At 46.6% G+C, this 12,888-nt stretch overlaps 1 protein-coding gene across 2 annotated transcripts in view; it reads right to left on the bottom strand.

Annotated features, from left to right (window-relative positions):
- The window catches only part of cfap70 (cilia and flagella associated protein 70), a 43,309-nt gene extending 30,805 nt beyond the window's left edge, over positions 1–12,504 (bottom strand). For both annotated transcript variants that reach the window (XM_042341234.1, XM_042341235.1), the window contains exons 1-6: positions 12,448–12,504; positions 9,179–9,308; positions 4,837–5,023; positions 2,595–2,693; positions 2,344–2,426; positions 442–618 (exon numbers count right to left, since the gene is read on the bottom strand). In XM_042341234.1, coding sequence (XP_042197168.1) covers positions 442–618; positions 2,344–2,426; positions 2,595–2,693; positions 4,837–5,023; positions 9,179–9,256 — 624 coding nt within the window. In that variant the 5' untranslated portion in view covers positions 9,257–9,308; positions 12,448–12,504. The remainder of the gene's footprint in view (positions 1–441; positions 619–2,343; positions 2,427–2,594; positions 2,694–4,836; positions 5,024–9,178; positions 9,309–12,447) is intronic.
- Positions 12,505–12,888: the final 384 nt, after the last annotated feature.

Genomic DNA, 12,888 nt, shown 5'->3' with positions numbered 1-12,888 from the left:
CGCCTATCAACCTGTCCGCTCCCTCCATTCAGCAGGCTCCGGCCTACTCCATGTCTCCCACCCGACCCACTCTACCATCGACGGCCGGACTTTTCAGTCTTTCTGCACCCCCACCCTCCATCCCACAATCCCTTCGCCTTGCTCCCTCCCTTGCCTCATTCAAGGCATGACTTAAGACCCTGCTTCTTGACCGTGCCTTCAGCTGCCCTCCTAACTCTCTGCCCTCCCTCATCCCAACCCTGCCCTCCCATGCTCTGGTCCTGATCCCCGACTGTTCAGGACCTTGGGAAGTCCTGAAGGCGCTTTACAAATGTAATTTTGTTGTTGTTGTTGGTTCAAGAGGTGTCAAACAAGTCTATTTTAAACGACAACTCTCTTGAGAAGAAAAAACTAACATCTCAGGTACATTTGTGATATACTTCTTTTCAAAGAAGATCTTACCTCCAACGCAGCTGGCACATGTAGAATGACAAAATAACTGAAGTGTGTGCCAGTGGTGGTCCAGGCTTCTGGTACTGAGTAGATAGACTCCACGGTGGTCCTTAGCAAATTACTCCCTTTAACCTGAGACTCAGTAAGTAGGGGCTCTGGCACAGACACGAGAACCTCCAGAATAGGCTGCGCACAAAAAACACTATTGTTAATCATACTCTTAAATGTAAACTAGTAATGTTGTAGCCTAGCAGGTTCCAGATGGCTTTCCACGAAAGGTGATGTTGGTTTTGAAACCCAGGAATACAATAATAATCCGTGCATTTGATACTGCGCCTCATCACATCTTCGAGGCATCTCAAAGTGCTTCATAGAATATATTGTAAAGTGAACTGACTATATTTTGTGGGCGAAATGTGGCAGCCAGTAGTGTACAGCAGTGTCCCACAAACAGTCATGGATTGAGTAACCAAATTATTATTTATTTATTTAGAAGGGATTAATACTCCCGGAAAAGCGATCTGTCAATCGACTAACAACTGGGTTCCTACTTACCTAGGTAAACAGAGGCGTGTGTAGTAAGGAAATTTGCCTAACCTTTCACCCCACCCGGGAATCAAACCTAGGTCCTTTCGCTTGCGAGGCGAGTGCCCTAACCAATACACTATAGGACTCCACAACAGGAACGCACAGGAATACACATTACTTATGAATTGTCCTTATTTTCTTCTTGATAGTAACCCAATGATTCTTTTCCAGCTCTTTGGCTTTCATATGTCAATCTCAAAACCTAGTCCCATAACAAGTTCTGTTACCCAGTTGAAGGAAGTTGAGTGAAGGAAAGAATTGAACTGAAGAATACTGGAAATCCTAAAATGATCAAAGGTCCACCTTTCCTAGCAGCTCCGTGCCATTGCTGAAATTTTCAGCACAGAAGAAAGCCATTTGGCCCATCATGAGGAGTGGTGCCCTTTCACGAAATCACGGGCATTGCAATTTGCTTTCATATACTTTATCTGGTCACAAGAAGAATCATCAAACAGCACCAAAATATCCCACCTGATGAGCTGATAAACAGCTTAAAAAGTATCATTGCCTATCTCCTCACTATTTTCATACTTATCATATTGTGGAGTACTGTAGCTCAGTGGTTAGAGCACTCACCTCGCAAGCAAGAAACCTGGGTTTGATTCATAGGCAGGACGAAATGTTGGGTAAGTTTCCTTACTCCACACGCCTCTGTTTATCTAACAGCAAATAGGAACCCGATTGTTAGTTGATTGGCGGACGCTCTTCCAAGAATAATAATCCCTTCAAAAAGAAACCTAATAATTTGGTCACTCAATCCACAACTGTTTTGTGGGACACTGCTGAAATTGGCAACCGCGTTTCGCCCACAAACATACGGTCAATTCACTTTACAGTTATCCTGCAAAGCGCTTTGAGACATCTAGAAGACATGAAAAGTGCTATATCAATGCAAGGATTAGTATTATTATCTATAATGGCAAGGGTAAGGTCACTAAAGAGTGCAGTCCCGACTTCAGAATTGAAACTGATAGATAGAATGGAAGAATTTGCTGGCGAAAGACGACCAAGGTCCATCTAGTTCGTCTTCCACCATCCTGGCAGTCACTTGACATGTCGTGTCCCAAACTATATTAGTGGGTGAACAATCCAACGCTTGGTGAATTCTGCTTCACAATGAAAGGAAGAGCCGACATCAAAGGATTAAAATAGGGGGTCGCTATGAGTGAACTCTTGGCGCCACAAGCCAGTTACCATGCGGTAACTTTTCTGACACCTCTTGTATCAATCCCAAAAAGCCAGAAGGATTGCGAGGCCCTGCTTTCGTGGTCTGTATTCGTGCATGGTAAATGGACAAATGTTACGGTAAATATTCTTAGTTACCTTGGGTGCGTCTGGTGCAATATGGTCCAGAGGGGAACCAACTACTGGGTGCACTTGAATGGTCTTCCTAAATGTGGATTCTCCTAAAAGGAATAAGTCTTAATGTCAGTGCCTGGGTGCCGTACATCGGGTAAAGTCACTATATAGTTAATGGTGTCACAAACAACCAAAAAATGTATTTATATCGCGCCTTTCATGTTGGGATGATGTCCCAAGGCGCTGGGAAACATCTCCTGCAGGAAGATGCTCACCTTGCAAGAGAGGGATTAGATCCACAATGGCCTGACCAAGAACAATTGTCTTTTCTTCTCTTTTCTTCTTTTCTTTGGGTAAAATCTCAATAACAGTCACTGATGTTTCATATGAAAGAAAAAATATAGAAACACAGAAATCTATAGCACAGAAGGAGGTCATTCAGCCCATCAAGTCTGCACAAAGCAAAGAGATCAATTCAATCCCACCATCCCCATTATGCCCATACACATTCAACACCCTCTCACTCTACTTCCCTCTGAAAGCTGCAAAGAACTCGGCCTTCACCACCCTCCTTGGCAGGATTTTCCACATTCCAACTACAGTTCCTTCTGAGTAAAACAAAATCCTTCCAAGTTCTCATTTTGCTCTTATTGTGGTTTTCTTATAAATATGCCCTCTATTCACTGACTGCCTTTCTTCAATCTCTCCTCAAAACTGTATGCTAATCCCCCCCCACCCCAACCCCCAGTCAGGTCCAAATCCCTGACTGTCAAGCGCCTTAGGACATCCTCCCGACGTGAAAGGAGCTTTACAAATGTAAGCTATACAATTCATAAGTAATGTGTATTTTGTACTGTATTGTAGCATGTCATCCAAGGAATCATTCTCATAAATCTCCTCTACAACAACAGCAACAGGATTACATTTGTATAGCGCCTTTCATGTCAGGAGGATGTCCCAAGGCGCTGGACAGTGTAAAGTATTTCAGACCCGAGCTGGGGTCAGGGGGAAAGAAGGGAGGGGAGGAGAAGGGAGGTAACCAATGGCATGGTTGAAGAGGAGGGTTTTGAGGCGGAACTTGAAGGAGGCTAAGGAGGGGGTGAGGCGGAGTGATTGGGGGATGGAATTCCAGAGGTTGGGGGCAGAGTGGCAGAAGGCTCTCTCGCTTATGGTGGGGTGGGTAGGCCGGGCCATGGAGCAGGCCGGAGCCGGCTGAGTGGAGGGAGCAGGAGAGTTCGTAGGGGGTTAGAAGATCGCAGAGGTAGGGTGGGGCGAGGCCATGGAGGGCTTTGTAGGTGATGACCAGGATCTTGAACTGGATCCTCTGAAGGATAGCGAGCCAATGGAGTCGGGCGAGAATGGGGGAAATGGGGAAATGGAGTTTAATGCGGGAGAGGACACGGGCTGCAGAGTTCTGGATTATCTGCAGCCTGTGGAGGGAGTAGCGTGCTGGAGGTTGATGCTGCCAGAGCCTATCACCCTATCAAAGGCCTTTACGTCTTTTCTGAAGTGAGACGCCCAAAACTGGATGCAGTATTCCAGTTGTGGCCTAGCCAATGATTACTCCCAACGCATTAAACATTCTTGAAAGATGCTTCTCCAGATCACATCAGGCTTCTGGTTAACAGGGTTCTACAGCAGGAAGAAAGGACTGTATTGAAGAGCACTATATATAGGATTCCCCTTCAAGAAGATTGTAACATGTTGGGTCAGATGCGAATTCCAAGCATTATGTGGCATCTGACCCAACAACCTCAGCAGAGATCCATCTGTATGGAGGATGGGAGAGCTGCGGCAATGGGGAATAGATTAAAGAATTAAAGGCCTTGTCAACCCAATCCGTTGGGAGGAGATTAACTCTGCACTGTGGCGCCTTGCTAAGACAGGGACAGCATTAATGCTGAGTTCCTAAAAGCTGCCCATTGGGGGGAGGTGGGGCAGGCTAGAATAGTGGGGATATTACATATACTGCCCTTCCAGCACTGGTCAACAGGACTCTCTCTGAGGCACAAACTCCATTAGTATTCCAGAGTGATTTCTTTCCACAAGAAGGGTAACCCAAGTGAGATTGAAAACTACACTGATTTCAAAAGAGTTTAGTGCTCTTAAATTGGTGCTTCAGGTAGTCACTGCACGTGTGTCACATACTTTGGAGGCTCGCGTTGTGCTCAGGAAGAAGCAGGCTGGCTGGAATGTGAGAATTCGTGAGGAATGTGTGGGACAGGTTATGGCTCTGTATGAGATCGTGGAACGTTTTACGGCTAAAGGGAAACCCACAGACTTTGGTTCATCGACTTTCGCAAGGCTTTCAATCCAGTGCCTCATGAGGCCTTCATGATGAAACTGGAAGCCATGGGAGAAAATGACCGAATATCGTGAAACTATGGTTAAGAGATATCTAACCACCCTAAATACCCGTAGCAGTATTTTTAGGGAGCACTTTATCCAAGGAAACGTAACCCAGTTTGAGCCTGAATTGTGATAGTATTTCTGTGGAAAATTAAGGTAGAAACTCACAAATCACTGGTTTATGCACTAAATCCTCCAAACCAGCATTCCCCTCGAATGTGCAGTCAAAGCTGGTCGTGAAGTTGTATTCCACTTCAGTATCTAATGTCATCGGTACTTTTCCAGAATCTCCAAGCTGAAGGTTGTTGTACTCCGCATGGATATAAGTTATTGGATTATCTCCTTTGTTTCCTTTCTGCAAAGAGAACAGAATAGAGAACCAGAGACACAAAAAAAACTATTCAGTCTATCCACCATTAGGTCATGTGCTCAGATAGTTGCAAACTTGCCTTGTATTCCAAAGTTGTCAACAATAACAACAAATTACAATTACACAGCACCTTTCATGTCAGGAGGACATCCTGAGGTACTGGACAGTCAGGGATTTGGACCAGAGCAGAAGATTGGGATAATGAGGGGTGTCGGGCAGGGAGCGTAAGGATAGGACGGTGACCGAAGGCTCAGTCAAAGAGGAGGGTCTTGAGACATCCTTGAAGGAGGCAAGGGAGGGGGCGAGTTGAAGGGATTGTGGGATGGAGTTCCAAAGTATTGTCAGGCTGAACCTAGTATTACATATAGTATTGGTCACTGCGACGTGAGGGTTTTACCCAGATGCTAGCATCAGTGCAGAGAAGAGCAATGGGGATAATCCCCCGTGTTAGAGAAATGAGCTCGGAACAACAACTAGACATTTGAGTGTACAACAACAAAAAGATTCCATTGATAGAGCGCCTTTCATGTCGGGAGGATACAATTTCTGGTGGAAAATATTTCAGGATACAGTATAGAATTTGGGACACCGCCAAGTTAAGCAACTGCCGGGATGGTGGAAGGTGAACTCGATGGATGTTGGTCTTTTTGCGCATAGCAAATTCTTATGTTCTTAAGTTCATGCGAGGGGCCTTGGCAAATAGAAGCCACTCGTCCTCCAGGCTGCTTAGACAAGCCTGTGTAGGCCGTAGCCCTCCCTCACTTCTTGGCCTCACTCTGCTGCATCCCCAGGAGCTCAGAACCATAAAGGAAAACTGTTGGACACCAGTCTAATATGCCACAAGCTTGACCTACATTGGGACCTTGAAGAGAGATGAGAACAAGCAGATTGCTCCCTTAGCCTGATCACAAAGTTGAATGTCCAAGCAAACATTGGTGTCCATCCCAACCTCCTGATATTGATAAGAATCAATAGTTGGGACCGATGTCTCTTGTATCTTCCAATCAATGCCTTCAATGGGCAACTTGCAAGCAGTGCAAAGTCATAACAATATACTTGGGGGCTCTCACCTCTGAATCCGAAGGTTTGTTACGTCAAAACAAAAAATTAAACCCAGATCAATACTTTAGGATGGATCATGAGAGTAGAGCAAGAGGACATAGGTTTAGAATTGTAAAAGACAATTTTAGGACAAACACCAGGAAGTTTTTTTTAAACGCAGAGAGTAATCAATGATTGGAATAGGTAGCCATGGAAGGTGGGAGAGGCCAGGACACTGGGACTCATTTAAAAAGCAGCTGGGGGACGTTAGGATGGATGTTCTTGAGGGATGAGATCAGATGGGCCAAAAGGCCTTCTTCATGCAGACCACGTTTGTGATCTTGTGGTCATACCCTGCTCCGAGTAAGCATCCAACCTTCTGCCTTTGTCAAATAGCTTTGCTTGTCTTTGCAGTTACTCTCATCTGCTTCATGTATGAGTGGCTCGACAACAACAACAAGATTCCATTTATAGAGCGCCTTTCACGTCGGGAGGACGTCCCAAGGCGCTGTACAGTTGGGTCAGGACCCGAGCAGGGGGGAAATGGTGAGGGGAGGGAAGGGAGGGAGCGAGGAGGGGTTAGAGAGTCGAGAGGGGAGCTGAAGGCATGGTCAAAGAGAAAGGTCTTGAGACCGGCCTTGAAGGGGGAAAGGTGAGGAGGCAAGGCGAAGGCACTGTGGGATAGAGTTCCAGAGCCTGGGGGCCGAGAGGCTGAAGGCCCGGCCACCGATGTAGGGCGGTTGGGGCGGGGGATGTGGAGCAGACCAGAGCCAGAGGAACGGAGGGTACGGGCAGGTAGGTAGGGGGATAGTAGGTCGGAGAGGTAGGAGGGAGCGAGGCCGTGAATGGCCTTGTAGGTGAGGGTGAGGATCTTGAATTCGATCCTCTGGGGGATGGGGAGCCAGTGGAGGCGAGCGAGGGTGGGAGTGATGTGGTCGCGAAGCCTGGTGCGGGACAGTACACGAGCTGCAGAGTTCTGAATGACCTGCAGCTTGTGGAGGGAGGGCCGGGAAGGCCGGCGAGGAGAGAGTTCCCATAGTCCAGCCTTGAGGTGATAAAGGCGTGGACCAGGGTTTCAGCAGCGTGAGGGGTGAGGTAGTGCCGTAGTCTGGCGATGTTCCGGAGGTGATGGAAGGCGGTGCCAGTTGTGGCGCAGATATGAGGGAGAAAGGACAGCTCAGGGTCGAACAGAACACCAAGGTTCCTGACTGGCTTTGAGAGGTGGAGAGTGCAGCCTTGGATGCTGATGCTGTCAGCGCCTGAGGTGCGGAGGCGCTGACGTGAGCCAATCAGGAGGGCCTCAGTTTTACGCACGTTGAGCTGAAGAAAGTTGTCTCTCGTCCAGGACTCGATGTCGGACAGGCAGCTGTCAGGACATCGGTGGTCGTGGAGTTGAGGGTAGAGGAGGAAAGGTAGAGTTGGGTGTCATCCGCATACATGTGGAAGTTAACCCCATGTCTGCGGATGATGTCGCCACAGGGGGAGCATATAGAGGGTGAAGAGGAGGGGACCGAGGACAGAGCCCTGAGGGACACCGCACGAGACAGTGCGGGGGCCGGAGGAAAAACCATTCGTGGAAACAAATTGAAGATGGTGGGAGAGGTACGACCTAAACCACTCAAGGACAGGGCCTTGAAGGTTGAGGTGGGAGGACAAGCGGTGGAGGAGGATAGCGTGGTCGACCGTATCGAATGCTGCCGATAGGTCGAGGAGGACGAGGAGGCAGAGGGAGCCCTGGTCGCAGATGGTCAGGATGTCATTGGTGACCTTGACCAGGGCAGTTTCTGTGCTATGGGCAGCACGGAAACCCGACTGAAGGGGTTCGAATAATGAATGGGTGGAGAGGAAAGAGCGCAGCTGGGAGGCGACAACTCTTCAAGGACCTTGGACAGGAAGGGGAGGTTGGAGGTGGGCCGGTAGCTTGATAGTTGCGACACATCAAGGGAGGGTTTTTTCAAGGTGGGAGTGATGGTGGCAGTTTTTAAGGGAATGGGAACAGAGCCAGAGGAGAGGGACAGGTTGACGATGTCTGTGATATGTGGGGCAAGGAGGTGGAGCTGGGAGATGAGGAGTGGAGTGGGGATGGGGTCAAGGGAGCAGGTGGTGGGTTTCAGATAAAGAGTGTAACATTTGGGGATCAAACCTGGACTGATTTAGTAATACAGTCCAGCATCTTATTGTTAATCTCAAATTAGTTACCAGGTTTTTGCCAGAAATTGCACAGTCACTAGACTACACTTTACAGTATATCATGTGAAGCCTTTGAGACATCCTCCCGATGTAAAGGAGTTGCACAAAATGTAACAATTATTATTATTTGTTTATTGCTGCCTCCCACTGTTTTGACACGGAGTGATGTGTCGACTAATACCCTTAGATCTCTTTCAGCTTCCCATTTCACAAATTATATTGAATACATGAGTACTTGAGTTTCCGATGTCTTACTTCCTCTATGTAGGAGCTTGCATTTTTCCGTTTTAAACTACATTTGCCAATAGGGATTGTTGGCCAGGATACCCATAGAAACTCCTTTGTCTTTTTGAATATTGCAATGGAATCTTTAACACCCACCTCAACAGGCACAGACAGGACTTCAATTTCACATTTAATCTAAAGGAAGGAACCTCCTCCAGCACTTGATTGGAGTGTCTATATTATGAGTTTCAAGTCCAATGTGGAGCTTGAACCCACAATGCTCTGACTCAGAATCAACCACATTTCACCTTGTCCATGTCCACAAGAAATTGGGTTTTGTCTATTTTGCTCACAAGGATTTGGTATCAGAGATTAGAATGGAGAGGGCTTGAGGGAGGAACAGAGGAGGTATTAGTGGTGGAGATGAGGAGCTTCAGCCTTGGTGAAAAAGAAAGAGGAGATTTTAGCTTCAGTGAGGAAGAGGCAGTAGTTTCAGAGGTAGTCAAACTAAATTGGTGATTGACTGCAGGTCCGGCTTTGTGCCAACTGCATAGTAATTGAAGGAACGGAGGTAGCTGTTGTACCAGGGAGATGGATTGGGTGGGAGTTGGTTTAAGACTTCAGGAGAAAAAGATGGACCAATACACTAGAACATTGGTTAAAAAAATAATAATTGATACATACCAGGAAACTGCCTTTTAGCACAGTGATATGCACAGGCACTGGGGGGCGAATCTTGATCTCTGGCTCAACACTCTCCATGGATTTACCGATTGATAGGAACTTATCAGAGTATTTACAGTGATGAAGAAACCTATTTGAAAAAAGCATTCAACGTGAACTACAAACATTAGTATTCAAGGATATAAAATTTTCACACAGCATAACAGTATAATATTTTTGTTGGTCAGCCAAGCGCTGTGTTCAAGAAAATCCAAACCACTCACGAGTTCTACAGATGTATGCCACCTCCACATGGAAATTTCTGGAAAAACCTATATACTTACGTATGTCTGAAATGGGATGTGCACTCTCTCCCTGGAGGGATGCATCCTGCTTACCTAATTCCAGAAAGTGTTGGGCCCAGGTTGGCAAGAGCTAAGTCTTGGGGACCCTAGAGTGTGCCCTGAAGGACCATTGGGAGTCTAACCAGTTAAAAAACACAAGTCTTGGTTTGGCAAGTGATTTTCTGCTTCCTTCCTTCTCCTTTGTCCAGCTACCAGGTAGGGCTCTGGCTTGCAGAGTTAACAGGAGCCAAATGAATGCAAAGGATGTCTTGTATATGGACTTCCAGAAGGTGCCATAAAAAAATCAGAGCATGTGGAGTCAAGGGAGAGGCAGCAGAATGGATTGAGAGATGGTTGGAAGATAGAAAACAAAGAGTAGGAGCAAAGCGCAGCTTCTCACACTGTCAAGAAGTAGGAAGTGGTATTCTGCGGGGATGCATCATCGGCGGGTGTGCATTCTAACTAATGCCCTGAAACTCTGGAACTCCCTACCTCAATCCTTCTGCCTTGCCCCCTCTTTGCCCATCTTCAGGTCGCACTGAAGACCTGATGTGGAGGTTAAATCCACAACCTTCTGACTCAGATACAAGAGTTCTACCAACTGAGCTTAGGCTGATGCACAATGAAAATAATTGTGAAAAAAACAGGAAGATATAAACGGGCTTGCAGAGTGGGTGGATTGGTAGCAGATGAAGTTTAATTAGGGAAATATGAAGTGATTCACTTAAGTCAGGAGAATAAAGAAGCTGACCATACCCATAGGTGTTGATTGGTCCCAGGCATTCTGTAACAGTAATAATGAACCACAGAAAATGCGAGTTATTGACATACTTTATAAGGCACTCATTGCCACTCATTGCCTTGCTGAGGGTTAGGGACAGGGAAAAGATCAGGGGCTGTGTTTATTTCTCTGTCATGGTTTGTTGGGTGACGTAAAAGGCTGAGGTGTTTAAAATTATGAAAGAATTTAATAATAATCCTTGTATTTGTTACAGCACTTGATATGTCATTGAGACATCTCAAAGTTTGTAATTTAGGGTGAGAATTCTACCAACTGAGCCCAGCTGACTAGAAGGTAAGCATTTAGTAGGTTGTTTCTACTTGCTGGTGAGTCAAAAATAAAAGGGGTATAAATAATAAATAAGAATAATAATTCTTGCATTTAACATAGTGCCTTATCACATCATCGAGATGCCTTAAAGCGCACCACAGGATATTCTAAAAGTGATATGACAGAGAGAGTATGTGGTTGGCAAACACAACAGCCAATTTGCTGAGAGAAAAGTTTAACAAGAGGGTGGTGAGAATGTGGAACTCACTGACAAAACTGTGATTAAAGCAAAAAGCACCAATGTATACTTCATTTTAGAGGAAAGTTTATGTGTGCAGCATTAACATAGTTATGGGCTAGTTGGGCCGAATTCCCCGATTCAGTGGTGTCACATTTTATATAATTCAATGCAATTCCTGCCCCCAGTAATAAATTATTAACAAGTCAAGGGTGGAGATAGGAATCAGTGACACAAAGAACTAAGCATCCTATACATTTGGTAAATATCTTCTCTTTCACAGCTGTGAATCTTCTACCTAAAATGATTTTTGGCATTTCCAGAGGTTATTTGATGGCCATCTGGAGGAGGCGTCCCTGCCTGTCTTGTCACTGAGATTTGGTGGTACGGGGTCTTCAAAGAAGTACAAAATCATGTCTGTTAAGATAACTCCTGCTCTCCCATCTCTTTTTCCTCCCTGTGTTATGTTGTAATCAAAATTTGGCCCTGCAGATGTTTTAGAACCACAGAAATATACAGCAAAAGAGACCACTGTCCCTGTATCTACTTACGGCCATGACATATTTCCTATAGTAAAGTATACCCTCTATCTCCTCTATCTCTCTCTGAAAGAGGGCTCCACTGAGGCCTCCCCCCGACACACACTTTTATATTTCTCCCAATTCACCCTTAAAAAAGCTAGATAAGGCATTACACGTCCTAATAATAATTTGTCAGCCTGGTAGCACTCTTGCCTCTGAGTCAGAAGGTGTGATTTCAAGCCCCATGTCAGGATTTGGAATTGCATAGTCCATGTTAATACTCCAATGCAGTATTGAGGTACGTCCTCCAGATGAGATATAAACCAAGGAGCTGTCTGCCTGTTCAGGTGAACGTTAAAGATCCAATGGCGCTGTTCAAAAAGAGATGGGAGTTTCTCTCTCCTGGTGTCCTAGCTGACAATCCCCAAAATAAAATTGGTCACTCACTCCATGGCTGTTTACGGGGCAAAACTGTGTGCAAATTGAGACATATAATTGACTAGATGATTTACAATTCATGTCAACTATCTTAACAGTTGCCCAAGCCATTTCCATGCAGCCCTGATATCCAATTGTCTAACTCCAATTCAACCACTACTTAAATAAATACAGTATTGATGTAGCTCCTGTGAGGTCAAAGTTTCAAAGTGCTTCATAGATAATCGCTAATCAATCTATAATAATAATAATCCTTGCATTTGATATATCGCTTTTCACGTCGGGAGGACGTCCCAAAGCGCTTCACAGAACACACTGTAAAGTGAATTAACTGTATATTTGTGGGCGAACGCGGCAGCCAATTGCGCACAGCAATGTCCCACAAACAGTCGTGGATTGAAAATGACCAATTTATTATTGTTTTTTTTGGTTTTGGAGGGATTATTATTAGGCTCTGTGTGGAGTAAGGAAACTTGCCCAAGGTTTCGCCCTCTGCCTGGAATTGAACTCAGGTCTCTCGCTTACAAAGCGAGTGCTCTAACCACTGAGCTACAGGACTCCACGACTAGTGACTGAGTAATGTACACACGAGCTCGGCAGCCAACTTACACACAGCAATGTCGGTATGAAATGAATGAACAGTTTCCCTGAATCACTGCTGACCAGAGCACACACCCCCCCACCCTGTCTGCTCTCACCTGCCCTATTGCGGTCCGGATGTGAGGGTCTTCGAGCTGCGGTGGGGGGGGAGGGGGGTGGTGAGGGGCCCGGGGTGGGGGGCCCGGGGCGCGGGGGGCCCGGGGCCGGGGCGTGAGGGGCCCGGGGCGGCGGGGGTGGGGGGCCCGAGGCGGGGGGTTGTGTGAAGGGCCGGGGCCGTGGGGTGTGTGTGAAGGGCCCGGGGGTGGGGGTGTGTGTGTGTGAGGGGGTGAGTGTTTACTCTGGTTGCTCAGGCGACCGGGGTTCACGTGATCCCAAGTTGCGCCTGCGCACTGTTCCATAAAAGCTGCGCCTGCGCACTGGTCTATAAAAAGCTGCGACGGCGCACTGTTCTATAAAGCTGCGCCTGCGCATTGCTGTGTAAAGCTGCGCTGACCCTCACAGGCCGACAGGGGGGCGGCGAGGCGTGGCCAGGCCACCGA

Source organism: Callorhinchus milii, unplaced genomic scaffold (genome assembly GCF_018977255.1).
Source record: "Callorhinchus milii isolate IMCB2004 unplaced genomic scaffold, IMCB_Cmil_1.0 Scaffold16, whole genome shotgun sequence".
In the NCBI taxonomy this organism is placed as follows: domain Eukaryota; kingdom Metazoa; phylum Chordata; class Chondrichthyes; order Chimaeriformes; family Callorhinchidae; genus Callorhinchus; species Callorhinchus milii.
Note: the sequence above shows the minus strand (reverse complement) of the source record. Positions and strands in the feature narration are given on the sequence as shown.